This window comes from Cinclus cinclus, chromosome 1 (assembly GCF_963662255.1).
Source record: "Cinclus cinclus chromosome 1, bCinCin1.1, whole genome shotgun sequence".
Classification (NCBI taxonomy): Eukaryota; Metazoa; Chordata; class Aves; order Passeriformes; family Cinclidae; genus Cinclus; species Cinclus cinclus.
The window spans coordinates 114,675,017-114,699,401 of NC_085046.1; the positions used below are offsets into that span (position 1 = coordinate 114,675,017).

The 24,385-nt window shown below is 36.8% G+C and overlaps 1 protein-coding gene across 1 annotated transcript in view; it reads right to left on the reverse strand.

Annotated features, from left to right (window-relative positions):
- The window catches only part of TOX (thymocyte selection associated high mobility group box), a 212,108-nt gene that overhangs the window by 14,221 nt on the left and 173,502 nt on the right, over positions 1-24,385 (reverse strand). Inside the window, exons 5-6 of the mRNA XM_062501942.1 lie at positions 21,569-21,799; positions 9,744-9,824 (exon numbers count right to left, since the gene is read on the reverse strand). Of these exons, the coding sequence (XP_062357926.1) occupies positions 9,744-9,824; positions 21,569-21,799 (312 nt within the window). The remainder of the gene's footprint in view (positions 1-9,743; positions 9,825-21,568; positions 21,800-24,385) is intronic.

A 24,385-nucleotide genomic window follows, 5' to 3' on the forward strand; every position in this document is an offset into this window, starting at 1 on the left:
AAACATAGGTCACACTATGATTTTGGGCCTAACTGAGGCTTTCACAGACTAGAATGGGTATTGCACTGCAGTTTTAGACAAGGACTTTTATTATGGGTAAAAATTGGAATTAAGAAAGAATGGATTTGACTGTTCAATATGAGCTTCAAATGCACAGTTATGTTCCCTACTTTGCAGGTTGGATTTCAGCCAATTTTCTCTTGACCTATGCAAGGAGAAGAGCACACAAATAATTTAAAAAGCTCTCCCAAACCTCTAATTCATCTGTCCCAAACCACCATAGACAATTTACATCATTAATTCATAGGACGAAGTTCTAGGATAAAATTCAGATATGTGGAGACCAAAATTACAAATCCATACATACCAGCTACCAAACACTGGGGCTTAGTAACTCCTAGAAGTGATAAAGTCTTCTAGACATAGTGAGAGTACCTTCCATCACTACAAGCTGAATAATGGTGGTGTAGACCCACCACTAGAGGGTGACAGATTATTACATTTAGTTAATAGTAGGTGGTGGTATTTTACACACACATTAGTGAACATACACTAGAGTGACAAATTAGGTTTTCATAACAGTCATTTATGCTCCTTGAGTGGCTTATACTTGTTCTGGAGAACAAGTTGAAGTCTTACTCTAAATCTTCACATTCTTCATAGTCTAGGACAAGGATTTCCTATGGATCTGTCTCTCCTGACATACTGTTGTCTAAATTAAATTAAAAAAAAATAAATCAGAAGGTGAAAACAAGGTAGGTAGGTAGGCCAAGGAAATAGAATGGGATGAAGAAAGTATGATTGCCCTTTAGGCACAACACAAATCAAATTCCCACCCCCTCCTTCCAAAGAATCTTTTACTGAAACACGAAGAAAAAAGGGAAGAATATTTGGAAATCCCTACAGAAAGATAATGAAAGTAGAAGAGAAATAGGAAAAGGGAAGGAACAAAATAAGTACTACTGTAATTCTGATGATAACAAGTATAATTATATTAACTAAAATTACTGGTGGTGCATGACAGTCAACAAAATTATTTTATTTGTATGATATTGTTATGGAAATTTGTAATGATACAGATGAGTGCTGTTCTTAAGAGAAAGTGTTCAGGGTTGATAATTTTGTACAAAGTTTGGAAAGTGCTGAATCAAGCTCTTCCCCATGGTTTTCACCAAATTTATGACTTTCCTTCCAATTTTAGTGCAAAGAGAGCTTTCCCATACACCTCTATCCCCCTACTGCATGCCAAAACTCCTTACACTTTACTGCCAAAGTAAAGAATTAAATTAGGAATAAGGGGTTAAGCAATGCTCACTTATTTGAGATATTATTTTCTGAAGGGAACTGCCTTGGGGCTAATGGTCATTCTTATCACACTGCATCCATGTACATGGGGTGTGCCTGTTTCTTAGAGGAAAGTGACATTGGCATTTTCCTCATCCCATGTGACTCACTCCTGTGGTTGAGAAATTATTTTTGGGAAATAATGCTCAATGTAGCTGTCTTACAGAAAACTCTTACTTAATTTAGCTGTGTTATAGAAATAAAAAACAGCCTAGATGATGCCGTTTTGGCATCTCCACAGCTCCCCTTGGGATATAATTTTTGAAAACTTTCAAACACTTTGAATACTCCCACTTTAAACTTTCACCTATGTATCTGTTTAACCAAACAGCTCTTGAAACCTACACATGGGTATTGATTCTCTTTCTAAATTGTGTCTGCCTTCTGGCTACTGTTGGAGATTCTAATCCCATTTCTGTCGGAACATAAACATCCATATGGTAGAAAGTAAAGCAAGGACATGTTTTATCAAGACAGTACTCTAAGAGCCTGATAATTAGACTACTGAATTAATAGCAAAATCTGCTATTAATTCAAACAGAATTTGTATCACAGCCCAACAATACTGTTACTTAAGTATTAATGTCTGGATTTTCATTTTTCATTAAAACCAGGTAGGAGCTGACTAACAGAGGCTGAGAATAATTCCCAGTTGATGATCACTGCTTTTGACCTCTGATCCATGAGAAGTATACCTAGAATCTACAAGTGCTTTATTTCCATTGTTAACATGTTCATGCAGTTTTGTTAGAAATGTTGCCAGTAAGCAGGACTACATAAATGTATTCACACATGATATATATGGACATTTTCAACTTACATATTTTATACATTCCGCATTCCGAATTCTTATCTACTATAGAACAGTATATGGGAATTAAATAGAATTTTACAATAATTTCACTCTAGTAAGCAGTGCTCAATTAATATTGCTTCTTGCAATGTGAAATAAAAAAGTCAGTCTTGCCTCAGAGAAATCAGAGATGTTCTATTTACAGAGAAAAAAAATGTTTTTCTCTTGTTCTATTGATTTCAGAAAATTAATGATCAAAGCCTTTCAGCTGAAGAAATATAATTTCAGTTGTTTATAGATGAGATATTATCAAGATGCTTCTTCATTAATAACACCAATTAAGCTCTCCTTCGTGGTAAAATATTCAGTAAAAACATTCAGAACAGTCAGTAAATGTTCTTGGTACTACAGGACACTCAGGACGCTTATGTGTCCTTTAAATATATGCTGAGAGACCTCCTCAAGGGCAAAGCAAGCCTTATGGCCAATATGCAAACAACAAACTGTGCAAGCAGCTTTACTTGTGGACTAACACAATATATTCCAAATTCAGGCTTTTTTTCTTTTTTTACTTTTTCTTTTTTTATTTTAAACAAAGCCATAATGATGTAACACAGTCCTATTTCAAATGAAAAACAGGTGTTTCTCTTTAAATGAGAAATGGAGGTCTTGCATCCTCTCTCTACAGACTGGAACATGTACAGTGTGAGTATTTCAAAGCCTGGAAAAGAGCTAAACTTAATTCAGGTTTATATGAATATGTATCATAAATCTATGTAGTTGCCACATTGTCCATTTTCATGACAGTGCCATGCTCACACCTAGTGACTGCTGTCTGTCCTTGAGCCATGCTGAGGAATTCAACAATTTTCAGACTCTGTGACCAGAATGAAGGTTACATTCAGGAAACAGCAGTGATTATGTCAGTTGGTACCAGAATGGGCCAGGCTGTGCAGGCTGTGATCAAACTTAGGCAGGCCTGACTCAGCTTAAAAATGAGTTATCTTCAGTACTGTGACATTAAAGAGGCAGATAGAAGGAAATTGGCTGCATATTTATGCAGCTCCTACAAAGCTTACCTAAGCTGAAGTTTGCATCTGCTGTCTTTGCTGTCTCTTTGGTGGAGGGAGCATCTTGAATTGTTTATTCCTTCTCTCAGCTTTTCTGTGTTCACATAACCCTATCTGTTTGTAACATTTTTGACATTTTAGGTCACTTCCAACCCCAAGCCTGTCCTTGAGAAGAATCCCTTTTTCTAGCCTGCATGGGCTCAGCCATTTTATTAATACCTCTGAAGTTTATGAGAGAATGACTTCTCTCCAGCACTGCTTTCTCTTTCTGCTTAGCTCTTTAACTCCTGTAGAGATCCCTTTAATTTAACTCTATCCACTCCAGAAGATAACTCATATGCATATTTGCAGTGCAGCTGCTTTCCTACCTAAATCACAAGAGGCTCTTAGCAAATGATGTTCCCTATTTTGTTAATTCCAGTCACCTATTGCAATAACAACATCTGGGACCCCAGAGAGTTCAGAAAGCTTTTTGACACATTCTTGATGTTTCAGAAACAAGGGACTAAGCCATGGGTTGTCATCTATAATTAGTCAAGGTGGCTCAGAAGAACATCTTCAAATCTAAATATACATTTTGTCATCATCTGTAGGGGATTGTCATGGATTCATTTAGGATATGTAAGTAAAAATGGATGTTTTATGAATGTAACCTGGGTACATGTGATAAAGGATATGCAACTTTAATTTGATACAAGTGTTTTAATTCCCCAAATGGAAGCACTAGGCTAATAGTGAAATCTAGTTTTATTAACTCACTTCAAAAACACACACAATTCCTCTTCAAATCAAAATCTGGCTTCTATCAAGATCAAGACTTTTCTGCCACTTTTTGGCATAAATTATGTGAGAGCATCTCTCAGTTTTTGCACTGCTGAATGTAAAGCATTACATGATTTAGCCTCAAATCAAATTAATGGCACTAACTTAAATATAGTTTGCTCTTTATTTTCAGCTGCAGTAGATCATTGGTTTCCCTGCTAGACAAAAAAAAAATCTTTGGGCTTGTGTCATGATGAGATTAGACAATTGTTTTATAAATACACGTTTACTTAGCAAATTCTCTGATATATCACATATTTACACATAAAGGATTTAATTTACAGTTCCTTGAAAATTTCTGACTACATCATAATAACTCCAGAAAGAATGAAAGAATAAGGTATCACAGAAGCATGAAGTACCTGCTTTGGAAGATTTTCATTAAGGTTTTTCATCTAGCAATTCTAATGGGAAAAGTAAAGCATGTATGTGTATGTCATCATTCTGGGATTGTTTTGTGATTGCTTTAAGGGAAATATTGCCATATGCCTTGTAGCACTTTAATAGCTACAAAAATATAATGCATCAAACATAACTGTATTTTTTATTTATTATTTCTCTTATACTTTCACTGAGAACAGCATAACTCGTTTATGAAATTCCAAAAACATCTGCATGGACTAGGGCTGGATATAACATAGGAGAAGCTGCTCTCAGAAGCAGGTGCCTCTTTGCCAGCAGCAGAAGGGATGCTGCTCTCCTTGCATGCAATAGCCAACTTGTTAAAGCACTGACCAGGAGACAAGACAGTTCAGTCACTAACTCTTGTCAAGAGATATTAGGAATTTTATTCCCCCAAAAAAATGTCCTAAACCCCAGCAGCTGCTTATTTCAGGAAGGAGTGAGCCAGGATACAGTGTTCCCCTACATCTGAAGCTTGGCCACTATGAAGCTATGCACTTGCAGAAAATGAACTGTAGAGACAGCACACCTGCATACATACATTTATTTAGGAGTTGAGAAATGAATGATCAGTGTGACCTAATAAATAATTTCTTTTTTTATATGTTAGGCAAGTGCTCTCACCACATGCATATATGAAATTGGAAACTAATACCAATTTTACCATTTTAGTTTTGGGTTATTTTGGGTTTTGCTTTTGTATTTTCTTAATTTTTTTTTTTAGTTTGGTTTTTGTTCGCTTGTTTTGTTGATTTTGTTGTTTCTTTTGTTATTTTTTTTTAATCATGGTCTCAATATTGCTTTTTACAATAGGTCAAATGCTTTCATTTATGTCCACTGCATTTTTAAGAGACTTGAATTCCTTAGGCTGATAATTTTCATTACAGCACAGGCAGTGTAACAGATACTTTGGGTCCTCAGAACTCTCTGGTAACAAATTGCTCTGCTAATGGCGTTAAGGCAACGCCAATCTTACAGATATGACCTTTAGTTTTCTTATGAACCACAATTGCAAGATGATGGACTAGGAAAAGCTAAGTCTGCCATATCATTCAAGAAGCAATTTTACATGTCCACAAGATTTGCACTGTCCACAAAACTGAAAAATGTCCAAAGTATTTACTTCAAAGTCAAGTGAGGACACCACCTAGACTTAGATACAACATCAGAGTTCTTAAATACGCCTGAGTATTTTGAATTTGAATAATATTCCCCTTGCTGAGAGGTTTTAGCTTCCACCATAGCTGCTAATATATATTTTCATGAAACTTGAAATTGTGTCACTAGACAGAGAGAATTAAAGATTCGTCTAGTCAAAAAGACTAAAACAGGGATGGTAAATCTTTTTTGTACTACTGAAACAGATACAGTTGTACTGTTTTAATTAACACACATACATGTATCACTTATAAGCACGTGAATGTTATGCATGTTGAATATATAACATGTATATATTGTTTTATAAAGATTCATAGATGAATATATGTAATACATGTAATATATGAAAATATTTAAAATTTACCCATATATATCTGTATTAAATATATATATTTGAAAGATGAAGCAAAAAGTCTAATGTCAGCCTGAAAAAAAGGCTGGTTAAGCTAGAAAAAGTGCTTGTTTGATGAAAAAAAGTAAAATTGCAATTCACAGCATTTTATGTAATGCTGCACAAATTACCAGATACCAGAGACTGCATTTCTGGACCTGAATAGTACTAAAAGTTGCAACTAAAGGCAAATATAAAGACACTTGTTTACAATGCAAAGGCTTAGTCAGTACTATAAGCAATATGGCAATCTGCATAGCAGAAGATATAATGCTTTGTTATGTGTTTTTACTTTACCTATCAATTCCTACACACATGAACAAACTGAACAACACACCTATTAATTTCAGACAGTATAAAAAAGGAGAAAATACAGGAAATATATTTATATATGAATGGGAATTAGTGCCTACCAACATATTTATACAATCACATGTTTACCTTATTTGCTGGGTGATAGCCATACCTGTCTTATAAAGACATCATGAAAGCATTTAAAAGTGTACTAGAGATGGGATGGCAATCCTATTACAAGAGTTGCTGGTGACACTTCCATTCTTTTCAGCTATGGTTCTGTCAAATAACACAGTCTGATATGATACACACTACAGGTGTGTGTGACCTCTGTGTGTGTGTGTGTGTGTGTGTGCCAAACTCCAAAAAGGACTGCTCAGCTTTCTAAACAATGAACTGGGAGGGAAGGGAAACAAAGAGAGGGGAGGGGAGAAAAAAAAGCAGAGATAAGGGGCAAGTTGCTGAGTGTCATGGAGAAGGCGACTCTCTCCACCTGATGCTCCACTTCCATCCCAGAGCTTCAGACGAACACCAGTGTGTCTGAATTCCATTATTCTGCTGTCAGGCTAGGAAGGCTAGGAAGTGTCCTGGCAATAGGAGTTCTACCCTGTTTCTCTGTAATTTTCTACTTTGACTGTTCTGGAATCTCAAATGGCCAAGATGGTGCCATGAATTCAATTCCAAGTCTGAGGTAGAACACGGCATATGTTCAGTCCTTGCTTTTCCAAAAAGAGAAGACTTGCAAATAAATGTGGAGAAACATACACAAAGATTCTCATATGCTCACTAGTTTGAAAGCCACTAATACTTAATGAAAAAGTAGAAGAAGTAGAAAAAGTAGCAGAATCAGTGTTGAAAAGATAGGAAATAGGAAAAGCAGCTGCTCTGGGAGGTGTAAGGCACCTGCTGAGCTGGAGACAGAGGGGACCTGAGCAGAACCCCTGCCTACTTGTGCCTGCCTCTTCCTGCAGACAGAGACCTCTAGGAGGGGATATGAAAGAAAGTTTGATAATTGGATAATATTTAGATAGCAGAAGCATGTCATGATGGGATATGAAGCACAACTGAGCATCCCAGAGCTGCCATAGCTGCCTGAAGTCATTGGAGCTCTGCTATGAACGTGAAGGGCTTAATATTGTTCAGATACTTTGAAAAAAGATGTTCCAAGGAGAACACACAAAATTGCTGAGCAATTGACTGAGCAACACACAAAATTGATTTCACAATTATTTGATTGTGTTTGAAAATATGGACAATATAAACTTCCTGCTCCCTAGTATTAGTGAGAATTTCTTTACGCCAAAGCTCTGTTGGGATGAGCAGCACAGAAAATTCTCTGAAGCAGCAAGGTTAAACAACATGCAGTAAATATAACTCAGGAAGATCCAGGGTGAACACCTGATTATATGTGTGAGGCACCACAGAGTGAGGTACAAACTATAATATATATATGTGAGCAAATAATTAATATGTTAATAACGAATTTTTGGAAAAAGTGTGTTACTTTTGGCATGTCTAACTTTTGATAATAACGTCTTGGAATTTTAATAATACTGTCAAAAAGTAGTTTTTATGGATGGTACTCTAACAACATGGACATAAAATACAACATTGACTCCAAATAATCTTAATTATGTATTATATATTTTTTCTCATGCTTACAGGCTTGTCTAAAGACAACTAAAACAACTGTTCTGGTGCCATATAAATGTTTAATAATGATAATGTAGAATATACTGGTATTATATTACAAACTGTTATTTTACATACTTATTCCAAAATGGACTTGCTTTAGTTACATGCCAGCTCTGTTAGATTCATTGAGTGTGTTCATGGGAATAAGCAATCAGTACTCAGCTTCATGAAGTTTATATTTTTATCTTTCCACACTAGAGGAAAACATCACATTATGGGCAGAATTTAAATAATTGCTTAAAAGTTAAGAAAATGCTTCAGTGCTTTTCTGGCTAACAACAAATTTAATATTTGCACAAATGGATTAATGCACTGAAATGATCAATGTTATTCCCATTTCTTTTTTCTAAAAAAAAAAAAACCTCAGAAAATGCCATAATATACCCTTTTATCTTTCAAAAAATCTCATTTTTTTTTTATATTGTGCATTTCAAAATTTAGCCGCATAGAGTGTTACATAAATAGTCCATGATGTTCTGAATAATGATAGCCAAGTTATCTTCTCAAGTGAAACGCCAGGTTAAAATTTGGAATATATTAGATTTTTGGACCTATCTTTTGCCAATAAGCAAGCTATTTCTAAAACATTTGCTTGTGTTCAGATGGTACTCTTTCTGAAGGCAATGATTATTTCTGGAACCAAAGAGTCCTAATACAGAAATGAAAGGTATACTGTAAATTAATTTAACTAAATACAGCAGTATTTTTAATGGCAGCTTTAAAGGAAAGTCATAGGACACAACTCCACAAAATGAATTAGGTGACAACCATATTTCAGACTTTTAAATTCCGAACAAACACTGACCAAATATGGAGATAATGCAGAAACTTGCATCAAAAGTCCTTGCATGGCTAATCAAATAGCATACCCCCTGAAAAATTAATATACTATACAGAGTAGTATTGTGTGCAGGGCTCCAAAATATTTTGAAACTAACCAAGAATTTCTTCTCATGTCCTATATGCCAGTCATTCATACTGTGCTCTTTAGCTTTAAAATTGATTTTATTTAAGTAAGAACAAAGGATATCTAAATTTGTTCTTAAAGACCCAAAAAACCAAGTGATTCTAACTGGTGTGATTCTGAAGTTGCTCAATGTTTTTATCACATTGACACACTACAGTAATTTCACATTCTTCTGCATATTTAAAAGTCTATTACAAATTCTAAAGAGCCTACTGCAAAATTATGGGCTCGGAGAATGTTTGAATAAATCTATTTAGAAAATTTCTACTGGCTGTATATTTGTGTGTTCCACTAGAGAACATTCCATCATTGTCTTATTGGTGACCTATGCTGTGCTCACAATGGCTTGCTGGACGTAAAATGGAAATTCACATTTCTTATGAAAATCTGCAATATCATCTGATCTTGACTATATTTGTTTTGTGATTGCAAGGTAAAAAGCAGTACTAAAAAACCCCACAAAGCCAAACCAGATATTTTGTGCGTGATATATTTTTTCTTTCCCTTATAGGTAGCACAGTGGGTGCATGGCATGTCTGTTTCATGGAGGTCTGTTTACCACTGCCTCCTTCCCCTGTTGAACTGGCATGTTACTCCCAAACTGAAGTGCTGTCTTGATGACCAGGAGGGAAAGGATATCTTTACATGGACAGATGACTGTGTTTATTGAGCATTTGCAACTTAAACACAAGTTTAAGGTGATAATAAACAAGGCTATTTGCACTAGATACTGTGGTGCTCAGATGAAAATGGTCTGCAATATGTCACTATGTATATGTGTGCATGTATATATATATTGTGTGTTACCTTGGATACAAGGCTTGCTCTGTAGGCAGCTAACTGCTTCAGATACTCCTTCTTGGCAGCTTCAGTTTTCTTTTTGTATACCTAAAAACAAAGAGTGGCACATTGGTAAATGAATCTGGTTTTGTTTTTATATATCACTGATGTGTCTCATGCATTTTCATAATGTCTTTCTAAGTAAACAGCCTTTCCTCCTCATATTGCTTTAAGAGTGAAATAATAAACATCAAATATTTTAAAGAAAATATTGTTCCAACTGTGGAACAGCATTTAACTAACCAGCAGTACTGCAAAAACAGTATCAGTCATAACACCTCAGGTTTAATTGCTCAAAGTGAAGTGTGGGGCATACTTTCCAACGGGACCTTTGGGGATGAGGGAAGGTACGTGTGGCCCTCTCCACTGGCTTCCACTTGTGAGACCAGTTAAAACTCTCTGGGGAAGACAAGAATTTGCAGAAAGACATTTGAGCTAAATGAAGGAGGAGATGACAGCACCACAGATTAGCCAAGAGAATTTCTGTCTTCCCTGGGTGAACTGTTGGGGGCAGTCAAAGAAGCCCATGGAGCTGCTAAGGATAATAAATGTTAGTCATTATTCCAGTCTTGATCCCATATCGGTCTAATTAACTTCTCAGAAGCATGGATCTATTTCTGTACATTTCTCTCAACTCACTAAATTATTTTAAATGTGGCATGTGCACAATCTCATAATAGATTAAAGACCTTGGAGAATCACTTCAATTTTGCCCAGATTTCAAGATCAAAGATTACCTGCAGGGTTAGACAGGACCTCATAGCACTACAGTAACATGATGTTAGAAAAGGATGTGCAGATATTTAGGGTTGAAAGCTCTCAGGAGAACCAGCTTCTGACCCATGGAGCCTAGCTAATGACTTGCTGTTAGCCACGTCAGTGACAACTCAACATTTCTGTTTGCCAATATTGTCATGAGCTTCTCACTACTTCATATTTTGGGTTTTTTCCTGAAGGGGTAGATTTAGGAGTCATGCATGCATCTGGGCTTCATGTAATTAGGCAGGACTGACTCCTCATCTTTCTTGTTGAAAGGAAAAGTTTAAAAAACATCTAAAGGTTTAAAAGTGAGGGAGAAAAATAAAGGGAAAGAAAATTTGCTTTTTTATTGTCATGATTTTTAAGTCACGTGCCTGAGATTAATCCACGTTTGGACGGGCATTTGGGGTTCATAATATTGCACAAAATTAAACTGCAGCCTTGTGTCTCTGTTGTGCACTTCTTCAGCCAAATGAATCACCTGGGCATTTGTGGAAGGCCTCCATGAGGAAAGTAAAAGGCTGTTCACCTTCCCCCTACCATTCCTCACTGCCTGGTTAACTGGGCTATTGATTCAAAACTAAAGGACAGGCAAAGCTATCTAGGAGGACAATTTTGGGGTGCTCTTCTGAATTCCACAGCTAAAAGCAGACATGAACATCTCCTCCCCAGAAAGATAAACTTTATGAAACTTTAAAGTGTTCTCTTTTGATCTTCCAATGCTTCAGTAAAACCAGCACTCCTGTAATGGAGAGGACCTGGCGGCACAGAGTGTACACACAGAGGACAATACAGTTGCATACTACAAAGGGAGAGTGGTAATGTCAGGCTGGAAGGATCCAGTACAACACGGTTTTTGTAAAGAATGTACTCGTGAAGCAATTTTTTGTTTCACTAACGCTTTGCTTTCAGACACAGAACAAACCTCAGATACAGCCTGGCAAAACTCAGAGGCTGCCTAAAAGGATTAAAGATTTTTGCTTCCCAGGGAGGCAAAAGATCATAATGGAAACAGAGAAGTCATAGACTTCTAAAATTGTAAATATAAAGACAGAGAGGGAAAAAGATTGGTTTTAGCTGTGCAACAGTATCTTCGCACCCTTGTAATTTCTCCAGATTAAGATAAATATGCAGTGTTTGTTGATCTCCCATGGTTCTGCAAATAAACAAAAAAAAAAAGCTAGCAATTTGCTTCTTAAATTGTAATAGCTTGTGATTATTAGGAGAATTACTATTTGTTTTGAAAACAAATAAGAAATTAGTCAGCAGTCTGTTCCTAGCTGCTAGAATGAATTCAGCTTGACCTACACAACAAAGACTAAGTTATACTGCTTTGTATATTGCAAGGCCTCTGCATCACTCTGATAACCAACTTAAAAAACAGAGCTGAACAAAGAATTTTACACAGAATAATGTTCTTCAAAAGATCATGTATCTACTGCTTCCACAGTGGGTTTTATTTTGCATTACACAAATACAAAAACTAGACGCTCCTGCTGTGCTCTTACAGTCACAGCATAATTGAAAGAGTCCTCTGGGACCTGAATTTTCCTGCAAATAGTCATATTGCACAAGGTTAACTTAATAATATGAAGCTAACAACAACCCTGCAAATCTCCATCTAAAAATCACTACTTCATAGAAACATCAGCAGACCATTGTTATTTAATTACATCCCACCTATGCACCTACCATGTTCAGTGTACACTCTGCCTTGCCTTCTTCTCCTGAATCTTTTGATGAATGAATAATAATCACTTAAACACCATGTCTTCCCTGTCACTATAAAATTTAACGATTTAACAGGAGGTCATTATAGTAAAGAAGTCCCTACTGAGTGGGGAAAAAGTTTTAGATTACCCCAGGCTGCTTTGATTTTTGCATTGGCAAGAATGGCCCCTGCAGGCTGGCTTGTCTGGAAGGTGATCAGCTCACCTCACTTTGTCCCTAGAAAAGCATTGGTGTGTCCTCTGAGAACAACAGGTTGAGCTCTCACTATCTATGTCCTTCTGAAGGTGCCCTTAGGTTAGCATACACATAGGCTGATGATCCTCATTCTGGTTTTGGTCATGGCCTAAACTAAAAATTAGGGTAAGTTCTGCCTGTCTGGGGAGCAAATATTTGTAGCATAAATAGCAACAAAGTCTGGTCTGGCTGTCAATATTTTTCTCTGAAGGCAGGTAAATGAATGTGGCCCTGGCAGTGGTACCAATTCACAGGCTTTGGACTGGACTTGTACCGAGGTTTTTTGAAGGCAGGGCAAGTGGGGAGTGTCTTCAGCATTTGCAGCACTATCTCAAACAGGTATGAACAAGTTAGCTGCTCCTCTCAAGCTCCTCTAATTTTTTTTTTCTGCAGCTGTGAGAATTTTTTAGCCCTCAGGCTTAAATAGTTTAGTGTTGTAAGTAAAAGATTTGCATCCTTGCAGCACTTTTGGGGAGGAAAATGGCTTGTGTCATCATTCAAGTGTGCGCTAGAAAACAGATGAAGGTCTTTTGAGCTTCATGCTTAAGACACTGCCAAGCTATAAAACACATCATATCCAATAATACAATTAACATTTTTCCTGTATCATAGAGGAGGGTTCTGTTCTGTTGCTTATCTATCCTGTATAGTGGGAATATTTTTATTTTTTTTTAGCGTCTTAGAAATCTCCTATAAGGTCAATTTCCTGTCCTCTGTCAAGCAAGCAACAATTATTAAATAAGTAACTTGACAGAAACATATAGTTATGGAATTAAGTAATTTCCATTTTGCTTTAATTCAATTAACATGATAATTGAACGTCAGCTGATTGTCACTCATGCAGCAAAGGCCCATTCTGATTCAGCAGCATATTTGTGTCCTTACTCAGTATTTTCTTTTCTATATTGTCCCAGTTGTGGAAAAATGAATGTTGACAGAAAAAGACATTATTTTGTATATGCAGGGTAGGTCAGTTTAATTTATTCTTTTTCTCCTCAGCGTGTTATAGAAACCCCAAAACACCAAGACTGCATATATTTGTATATAAATGGAACTTGCTGGCATTATTTTCCTACTGTGCTTCATGCAGGCAAATGTAGACAGCATAATACACAAGTCCTTATTTAATTGCACTTCCAAGGTGCAAACTTTAAGTTCTCTTACACTGTACAGCAAAGCATGCAAAAAGGAGGGAGCGTGAAAACCTATTTTATGAATATAAATATAGATGCAATATATAAAATGAAAATATGAATATGAATATAAATAAAAATAAAAAGTAAAATATAAAATATAGAATGTAGAGTATAGAGTATGGGATTTGTATTAGGCCACCAGGGGAAATGAATCTCTTGGGCTTTCACAGTGTTCAGGCCATTGCACCAGTAACCTTGAGATCAAGTTTCCTGGGCTGAGCATGCATGTGGACCACCAGAGCTGCTGCAGCTTACAGAAAGGACTGAACTCTTCTTATCAACAGTGATGCACATCCCTAAACTGAATGCACAAGAATTCCTCTTGGAGATAGAGGGGTGACAAGTTATAGGACAACCTCTCACAAATACTAGAGTCACCAAATTAAAACCACAGTAGAATTTAAGCACTTTTGCTTTATGCTGCCAAATTCTGGTAATGTTTTACTTTATCTATTTTAAATACTGTTTAGTTCTTGTCTTTTTTGATCATAAATTCCTTCAGGCAGGCTTTACGTCTCCTGTGCTTTTCTGTGTATTCTATAATATGAAGTTAATTACTGATATATCTATATAGTTGAAATATACCAGTAAAATCAGGTTTTTGCTCTGACTAGGCATTTTTTCCCAATGAACTTCATCCCAACTTGTTGATGGAGGATTATCAACACATCTCAACACAATAGACAACAGGATTACTACCCTGTCACTTGTGGCTTGCACTCTTATTGCCTGACGGGAACAGATCTCCCTTCCCCCAGTGATCACAAGAGCCAAAACAGACATTCAAATGTCTCCAACCACATCCTCAGTTTTGACTATCAAGTGCTAATGGAAAACTATTGCTTGTGACTACAGTCCCCTTTGATACTAGATTTGATACTAGACTTGGAGACAGTGAGCTAAACTGACTCATAATTTTTGGAGAAAAAGAGACTTTCAGAATTTATGTTTTGTGGAAGTCTGCAAAAGCTCTGTGTCTCCTAGCTGCCAAAGCAAATTAGAAAGAACCATGCTACTTCCGTGGCTTTGCCTAAGTAGATGGTATGAGGATGACAAAGAAAGAGAAGTTTTCTGTTTATTTTGTGGATATCTCCTTAGAGCTGAGACCTGCAAGCAAGTTTTATTTTTCTTTTTAAAACGATGTAAAAGTGCCCACATTTGTTTCAGTGGAAGTGCTCCAGAAAACCCACAGAACAGTATATGCAAAAATAGTAAATCAAAGAGCAACAGGACTGACTTTGTATTCTTGGTCTCTGCAGCGTTATATCCCATGGGAGTGTCATTTTCATGGACTACAGTTACAGGAATGTCATCTGATAAAATACAGTAGGTTCCAATACAGAATTCAGTTCCACATTCAGATTGTCATTCCTGGCCCTAAATATGTCGGCTCATAGAGAAAACTTATATTTTTTTCCAAGTGGGAGACATATCTCTAGTTTTAATCTCCTGATTTTGCTGCAAAGGCACCTAGAGCTGCACAGACTCATCTAAAAGATGGAGAAAGATATTCCCACAGCAGTCAGAAAAAAAATCCTTGGAATTGCAAACGTTACCATTTGATTTTTAATCTAAGTACATACAGTAACAAAGAGGCCCAAGGCTAGCTATATGGCTCAGTAGTCTCTTTGACTGTAGAGCATGGAAAAGATACTGATGACATATTAGAGGCTTAGGGGAAGGAGTTCTGTCTTTCTGGCAAGTGGGGGAGAGATCACAGGCCAAATTCAGCACTAGCACAAACAATGAGACTCTTGGAGAACGCTGGAAATTGGAGCCATTTGTGCCAGGCCTAAATTTGATTTTGTAGTCTTGATGCTTTCAGCTTACAGGAGCAGGACTGTATATTTATCAGAAGCACGTTGGAGGAAAGTTGAGTACAAAACAAGTGACATTAAATGCATGATTTATCTGGCGATTATTTCCACCTGCTGGTATTCTTTTTTTAAAAAAATTAAAACAGGACGTGAGCCTGAATGCAGGCACAGTAATTGGGCCTGAGTCCAGTTTTGTATGCAAATGACTTAAAGTCATGCTCCTACCAAAGTCAAATATATGGCTAAAAGCTGGGGAAGAAGAAATTGAAAATTTAGGCTATTATTAATGCATATTACTACAGCAGTGTCTGAAACCCAGGTCCTTTTGGCCCAACTGCTTCCAAGTACAATAAGAAGGTGGAGTTAAAGTCAACATTTCATAACTCAAGGGCCTTGTGCAATATTTCTCTAGGAGTCATGTTTGTTGTGTGCTGCAAAAGGATGTTAGAAATTCACCCGGAGCAGGGGGTGTCTGATGTTCCCTGTGACTTCAGTGCTCCCAGAGGGCCTGATACTCCCCTCTGAAGTCAATGGAAGTTGAGGGGTTCAAGGACTGGCCATGTAAAAGCCAGGGCTATAGAAAAACCTGAAGATGTAAATTTATGTATATATGCATAGACATGAGTTGTATCTGCACTTAGCATGTGCCTATTTTTGGCCCATGTATGTTCCAGCTTATTAAGCCCAGATGCTTTCAGAGGAAGGGAGAAGAAGAATACAACCAGGAATGAGGATCAGTTGAAGTCTTGACACCCCAGTCTAGACCTCCAAAGTGTAGAGAAGCAATTTCAGTATAGAAATTTGTGAAGACAAATGGTGCATCTCCCAAGCACGCCTAAGATGTGACACTGGTTAAAGCAACATTGCTGTTGCAGGTAGCTGGGAGGAGATGTAAGGTTGCTGTCTGTTGTGCCTATTCCCAAATCCATTTTGCTTATAATTCACTTTGGCAGTGTGCACAGACAGATGTGCCTTCACTTCCTATTCCCATTTACAAAAATAAAACAAAGCTAAACCTTGTGTGGTTGTTTATCTACTGAACTGGAGGTACATTCTCATCCTCTTACAAGTGTTGTAGTTATTCCTTAGAGATTGCTTCATTAGCACAGAGCAAGTAAGTGTTTCTAAAGGGAGAATAAGAGATAAACAAATGTCTGTGTGAGTATATCAGAATGTATAAGGGAAGAAATTGAAAATTTGTTTTAAAATGCTACTGACTACTTTGACCTCATAGTCTAGACATCTTCTGAAGCTGTTTCAGCAGCCAGTCCCCTGAACAGGCTGACATCCTGACACCAGGCACCCCACATGCATGGCAATGCAATGGGGACATGATGGCTCTTCCAACCATGGGATGGATGATCTCATTTATCATGTCAAGGGATGGGATGCCATCGCACCCTGGGAGGGAGGATCTAGGCTGGGTGCTCCCAGAGGACAGGCAGAATCAAGACCTCTTGAAACACTGATCTTGGATCCACTTTGATCTGACTTGTGGTGTCTCTCATCATGAGAGAAGCCTGTGAACATATGAGGTGATGGCCAGAATTATTTGCAAACCCCCTCCTGATCTACCTGGTGGACAATGTGCTTCCATGTCTGAAACATCCCTGTGGTCAAAAGAGAAACTTATAAAACACGCTTTGTTATTTTTCATGCCAAATTCAGTCTGGGTTACTTTTAGAGACAAAATAAAAACCCCTGAAAACTTGTGGGTTATAGTGAAAATGGTAGCAGCATCACAAACATTGACACTAATGCACAGGGACTTAGTTTTACGTAAGTATTGGTAACATACAATCCAAGTTCCATCAGATGTTAAAGAATAAACTGCAGCTTTTATATAGTGGGTCTTTGAGCACTGATGAGGAGTAAATGATTTGATTTTGTGAGCTTGGAGGATTTGTCAGCTGCCTCATATGTATAATTCTGGCTCTTCATATCCCTGCTGCTTCTAATTTAGCAGGACAGGCTCATAATTGAAGCAAATTAACTATTTACACTTGCCACTTCTACCAGGGGAAGAGGACACATCAGCAGGAAAGAATGAGTGGGAAATTAAATTCTTCCCACTTGTGTCAGATCTGCCCTTATATAAACACATTAACAGTAATTTCATGAGGCGTCAACCATAGGAATAAATACTGAGGGATAAAATAATGAGGTGTTGCTATTGAGCTGAACTGTTGCATCTAATAATACTGTCTATGAATTATGCAGCCTAAAAGAAAGCATCTGTCACAGTTGTTTCACCTGCTTCTTCTGATTGCTAAGTTTTGGGTGCCCGAGATGAGTCCCACCTTCTTCCAGATGTAAGACCAGTGCAAAGTTGAAGCAAACACACACAGACACACAGACAAGTATGCACACTGAGCTGTTCATAGGAGGCCAAATTAATTCCTATTAGAATTCCAGTTAAGTCACTGAAGTTACACCAGAGATTAATTTTGTTGAATGTTGAATAGACATTCAATTCCATTTTTAGAATAAGAGAACATTTATTAAGGTCTTTGGCTGAAGTTTTAAAGTTACACTAATGTAAACAAGAACATTTTGTTTGTAATTTGCCACATCTATTACAGCTTTACTAGAACTCCAATTAGAAACTTAAGGTTCATTTAGTACATACACATCTGGTACTGATTTAAAATTACTTTCCTTTTACATCTAAGGATAGAAAATTACCTAAACAGTCTTTTTACCCAGTTTAAACCAGTGTTCTGTCTGAAAGCCAGCAACTCAACAATTTAGCATGCTGATCCCTCTTTCCTACGCACTGTTTATCTCCCCTTTGTAGTAAAAAAGTGTGCAAAGGACAAAGACATGCATAGATAAGCTATGGAAATGGGATGAACAGAAGTATAAGTACTAAGGAGAAACCAATGTTTGTGATCATAAGAGAGGAACTGGAAAAGTCACTGAAAAAAACTAAAATCCCAGTGCTATGGCTACAGCATTGAGAATGTACCTCAGCATAATACTGCTACAGCTGCCTACCATCCACAGATTTATTAATCTGAATAATTTTAGAAATCATTACAGTGAAAAAATGAAAAAAAATGTACAGTGCCTGCTTCTGATCATGTATAATTATTGTAGTCTATCCAGGATTTGAGAAGTCCATGACAAAGTCCACTATGACCACTGAACTCCCTTTAACTTCTAGACTCTGTGTAGATAGATTTGGACAAACAAAATACAGACACACACCAGCATTGTTTGCAAATGGGTTTTTACACACAGAAATTGATGGGAATGTATGATTCAAAAATTCAAATGTCTTCATATGATAAAACAAGAGGGAAGTACACTGGTATCTGCTTTAGTCTAATAAATTGCCTTATTCTCATGGTAAGAGTATCAGAGTGCAATCCATTTTAAGCATAACCCTTCTCTAACTTCAGTAAGGCACCCACCATCAGCTAGTCCCATTTCTTTTTTTGTCATTCAAATCCTATTTTCTCAAACAACACGTTGCTTGTTCTTCACAGTTTGAAAACATATATGGTTATTGCACAAAGCTTTTCAAGCTACAGTCTAATAAGCCAGGTTATCAAAATTTTGTTGTAAAGTCTTGGACATACATATATTTCCCTTAGGTCAATATTATACTGAGTTCCTATACTTTTATTTATTCTGTGGTCAATTTTCAGGAATAAACAAGAAGAATTCTATGTACTTCAGAAAAAATGGCTCAGGTCATAGGAACAAAGAAGATTTCATTTTAGCATGGAAACATGAGGCTATTCTTCTTTTTCAATAGCTGCATTATGTTCTACTTTCTGATTCATTTATATTTACTGTTTAAATAGTAAAAGGAGTTCCAGTTCAGGAAACATAATTTGGAAACATATTTCTATTTAAATTCCAGAATAAGCATTAGCTTCCAAAATATAAGCCAGAAGCTTTATGATAATTGAATCCTTTTCAGCAAGTATAATTTATCAATAAAGTAGTCCTCTAATGATGTTATTGTTTCTTTATTTAACTATTTTTTAATTTCTGAAGTTTCTTCAATGCCAAATACCAAATGTAACATTAATCATTTGTATTTTTAGAGTCCAATTTTCCTATCAGAGACACAGGTTTCACAGCAGTTCCTAATGCTCTGGATCTGAAAAATTAGGCTTTTAAAATACAGATTATCTAGTCAGTTGTCTTGTAACCATTACTTTTTACTATTAGATCCCTAATGGAATAAAGAATGAGTTTAAATTTATTCTAGAAAGTAGGATTGCCAATTTTATTTTTTTTTAATGGGGACTAGCTTTTATTATTTTTGTACAGTGTTAGATTAGAAAGGGCTTGGGCCTGGAATTTTAAAAATGTGCTTAATTGATGATAATGAATAGGCAAAATGAGTCAAAAAACAACAAAGATGTGCAAACCCAAACTGTTAAAAAAATTGGCTTAAACAACATATTTGCAGCCATTTTTACATGTATTTATCATATGGATTCCATAATACATCACTCATCTGTGTTTCAATTTTAATTAACAACAGCAGGGATAAGGAAAATAAATTTTGTTTTGTTCTTACAGCATAGGACTTATTCAAATTTTGCTCTCAATCATGAATAGGAAAACAAAGCTGGAAATTTAGGATCTCATGAACTTTTCTTACACATTTCTACAAAAGGGCTTTAATATTTTGGTGGTAGTATTCACATGAAAAAACTTGTAGGAAATGCCCTTTGCTGAGCATATTAAAAAAGGAAAAGAAAGATGCAACACAAGAAAACAACTGTAATGTGCCAGTCCAAATGACCTTTCTGATCCCTGTGTTCAGAAAGTTACCTTTCCTCCAGCTAAACATTCCAAATGCTGGCCTTATTCCTTAGTGGATACTAGATAACAAAAGCTTTTTTTTTTTTTTTTATTTGTTGGTCAGTGAGTGCCAAATCTTGATTCTTTTTACACAGGTGTCTATAACAAGGATCGAGATCAACCTGCACCACCCTGCTATTAGCAAAGTAACCCTTCTTTTTCTTTCCTTTTTTTTTCCTGAGCCCAAATAATTTTACATACCAAAAATATTATTAAAAAGTTTTTGTTAATTCTTACTTTTTTAACTGTAATTTTGTAATAACAGTGTATGAATGAGATTCAGTTAATTCCCAGTACTTTTCCACTCCCTGTGCTAACATCAACCCTGAACCAGGTCTCCTGTAGCCAATATAACTCTCATCCAGCACATCTTTTCCTTCCACATCTGTTGCTTTCTTAAAGTTCCCATTCCTTTATCAGTGGCAGTTGTAAAAATGTTGGCAGTTGTTGGCAGTTAGTAAAAATGCAGCCAGTAACAACCAAAGAGCAATGCTATGCTACAGTGAGGCTCAATGGTATTTGACAGCTGTCACCACTTAAATGTGATGAGCTTCCAGAGTTGCCCACTTTTACAGCTTAGGCTGACTTGGAAGGATTTCTGCAAAGTTCCAGGTCTGGCTCTGCTGGCCTCGTTGCAGAACCAAGGCCTTTCATGGAAGAGGAAAGTAACCTTGGGAAGTGATTTCCATAGCCTACATATATGCTAGAGGATGCCCTTTGCCAGCATCCACCCGAGGTCTCCTTGGGTCAACACATCACTAACTTCTCCCATAAAAGCCAGGTGGTTTGGGAGCAAATGTGAGCCCAGCTTCACTTCTGGCATCATGGGATCATGGAAAAGGGAAACATCTGCAAGTGGGAACTCAGCTATATATCAGCTCCCACTACACAGGTCTAAGCTTTAGCAGCAAGGTCTTCTCACACGGCAGTTTCATATACAGGGCAATGATATTGTAAAATCCTAGGCCCACAGATTTCAGCATAAAACATTCCTAAATATATTCCTGAAACTTGTGCCACATCCCAAAACCAGGTAAACTCTTTTAGTGATTCCATACAGATGAAATAAAACAATACTCTCCTTATCTCAGTCTCTTTAAATCATATTCCTGAGATGGCAGATATTCAAGTTTCATCCTGGCTAACAAAAGAAGCTGCCTACAGTGCTCAGATGACCCTGATAACACTTTTCAGAAACAAAGCCTCTGAACTACAGCACATATTGTACCTGTTTTTGTTCTTCTCCTAAGCCGTCCCACATTGAAGCTACAATTTTAGAGACTTCACCAAAAGTAGCGTTGGGGTTTTGGCCCTTGATGGCTGCTTGAGTGTCTCGAAAGAATAATGCATAGGCAGACACAGGCTTCTGTGGCTCATTTGGGTCCTTCTTCTTCTTCTTTTTGGGTGTTTTGGGTTTCTTTCCTATATCTGAAGCAGGTCTCTTCTCACCACCATTGACCTGTAACATAAAATTAGGGAAGTACTATTAAAAAAGCCAGTTTAATTCACTCCAACCACTGTTACAGCTTCTGTGATATAAAAACTTTGGATTTTGTATGCAGAAATGGATTTTTTGTTGCCATCTTTTATAATTCAAATGTCGACAATATCTGCATTAGTCACGTGTATAAAATTAATTATAAGTATTTCAGATAATGCTATTTTTCCCTTAAATACTTTCTATTTCTCTTTAATATAATTGCTATAATCTCTGTCTGGTCATCTTTTCACCTTTTCTAAGTTTTATTGCCAGTGGCTATAACAGGAAAATAATGAGAAAATTCAAATGAAATTAGTTTCTCTATAGCCTGAGTAACAGTTCAACCCCATGAACCATCTGCAGACAGCAGGAACACTACCATTTCTACCTTTTGCTATTCTTGTCCTTTCCCAGAATGACCCCAGACTACTGCTTAAATAAATTTCTTCTGCAGCTGGTGGTACATCTTCCAGGGACTTTGAAGAAAATCTGGTTGTGAACCAAGCAATTCCAGTTACAGACATTCCCCAACACACCTTGTAAGTAAAGTCTGAAGAAACAAACCGTTACCAGTACAGACCATTTCAAGCCCTTTAAAGGATCAGTTTTGACTTATTTGGATTTAGCTGAGTAGTTTTTATATTTGCTCATGTAAAAGCAAATGATATGAGGAAAGGAGTGAAAGAGGAATAGCGTTATGGAGGAAAGCTCATGTGCCTTACTTACGCACCACCTGAAAAAAGCCCAGCATGTGAGCATTTGTGCAAACACCAAAGCACCCTATTTTCCTAGTGAAGCTGGTGAAGGGTCTGGAGCTCAAGTCTTGTGAGGAGTGGCTGTAGAAACAGGGGTTGTTTAGCCTGAAGAAAAGAAAGTTCAGGAGAGACCTTATCACTCTCTACAACTGCTTGAAAGAAGGTTCTAGCAAGGTGAGTGTTGGTCTCTTGACCCAAGTTACAAGCCATAGAATGAGAAGAAATGGCCTCAAGTTGCCCCTGGGGAAGTCTAGATTGGATATTAGGAAAAAATTCTTCACCAAAAAGATTGTCAAGCATTGGAACAGGAAGTGGTGCAGTCACTCTCCCTGGAGGTATTTAAAAGATGTGTAGATGTGCCTCCTGGGCACATGGTTTAATGGTGAGCTTGGAAGTGTGAGGTTAACAGTTAGACTAACGATTTAGTTAAAAATTAGATTATCTTGAAGGTCTTTTCCAACCTAAATGATTCTAGGATTCTATGACTTACAAGCACATAAAGGGACAGTAACCTGATTCTCAAACACACTGGAGCTCCATGGCAAATCAGCTTTTTTGATATGATCACTTATTTACTGTAACTGTAGAAATGGTGTGTGATCTTACAAGTGGGTTCAAAGGCTTTTTTCTTTGGTTCGCATGACCAAAGCAGTATGCATGATAAGCATTTTTAAGAGAAGAGAAGATCAAGAGCATAAATGGTATGCCCTAGGCTAAGGATCTACTAGCATGACTTCTTTCACTTGCTTCTATTATTATTTTTTAATAATGTGTATCAAGTCGCACAGGAGGATACAGGTGTCCAAATCATTGGAACTGCATGAGGAAAATGGCTGGAAATCCTAATTTTGAGAAAAATAACTTTTTTTCTCCTATATGCCTCACTATATGCTGTCCAACAGAACACAGTGAACAATCTGGATCTCTGTGGCTTACTAAAAACAGCAAAAAAGTGATGTCCACAACTTGAAAATGAAGTTGCTTGTTTTCTGAGGATTATGGTACAATAGTTGCAACTTTAATACAAAGTTAATAGACATGAGGCCTACTGCCAGCATTTGGAAAATAAGGAAAAAACAGAATTGTGCTACCCTTTATTAAGTTATCCAGCTTTTTGTCTCCCTATTTTTTAATTCTACAGGGTACAGCAGTTAAAGTATAATTAACTAGAGGTCTAATTTGAGAACATTAGTCTAAACTTTTCAGAAGTCCAATGCAAACTCCATGTGCAAGAAGACTTTGATATAATTAGTTCTGTAGTTATGGTTTTTACCTGTGTGATTTGCTAACATTTTTCTCCTTTCAGTTTGTTTTTGAACCAATGAAATTTGAAAGTTCTTTGTACGTTAGGATATCACATTACTTCAAGTACCCTTAAACTAGGTGATATACTACAGAAACTTGTGTCAGTGCCTTCTGGTAAGCTGTTCTGTGAACAGCTCTAAAAACTTATTCTCCAACCTTAATGATCAAAAGACTTCAAAAACCCACTGTTAAAAACAGAGTATTCACAGGGGAAATTCTGTTTGTCTTATATGAAAATAACGAAATAAAAAGAATACCAGAATTCCAGTACTAATAACCTTGCAAATGGCTGAGATGATGGCCTACCTTATGCTCCCATCAGTCTATCAGCTTCATAGACTCCACTTCTAACCACCAAAGTGGAGACAGATGGAAAATAAAATAAAAACCATATATATTCTGCTAGGCATAGACTTGTGCCTCAAAATCCCTGGAGGTGTAGTTAGCTCATGGTAATCCACCTCCTGTCATGGCTTATTGCTTAATTATGGTGATGTATTTAACT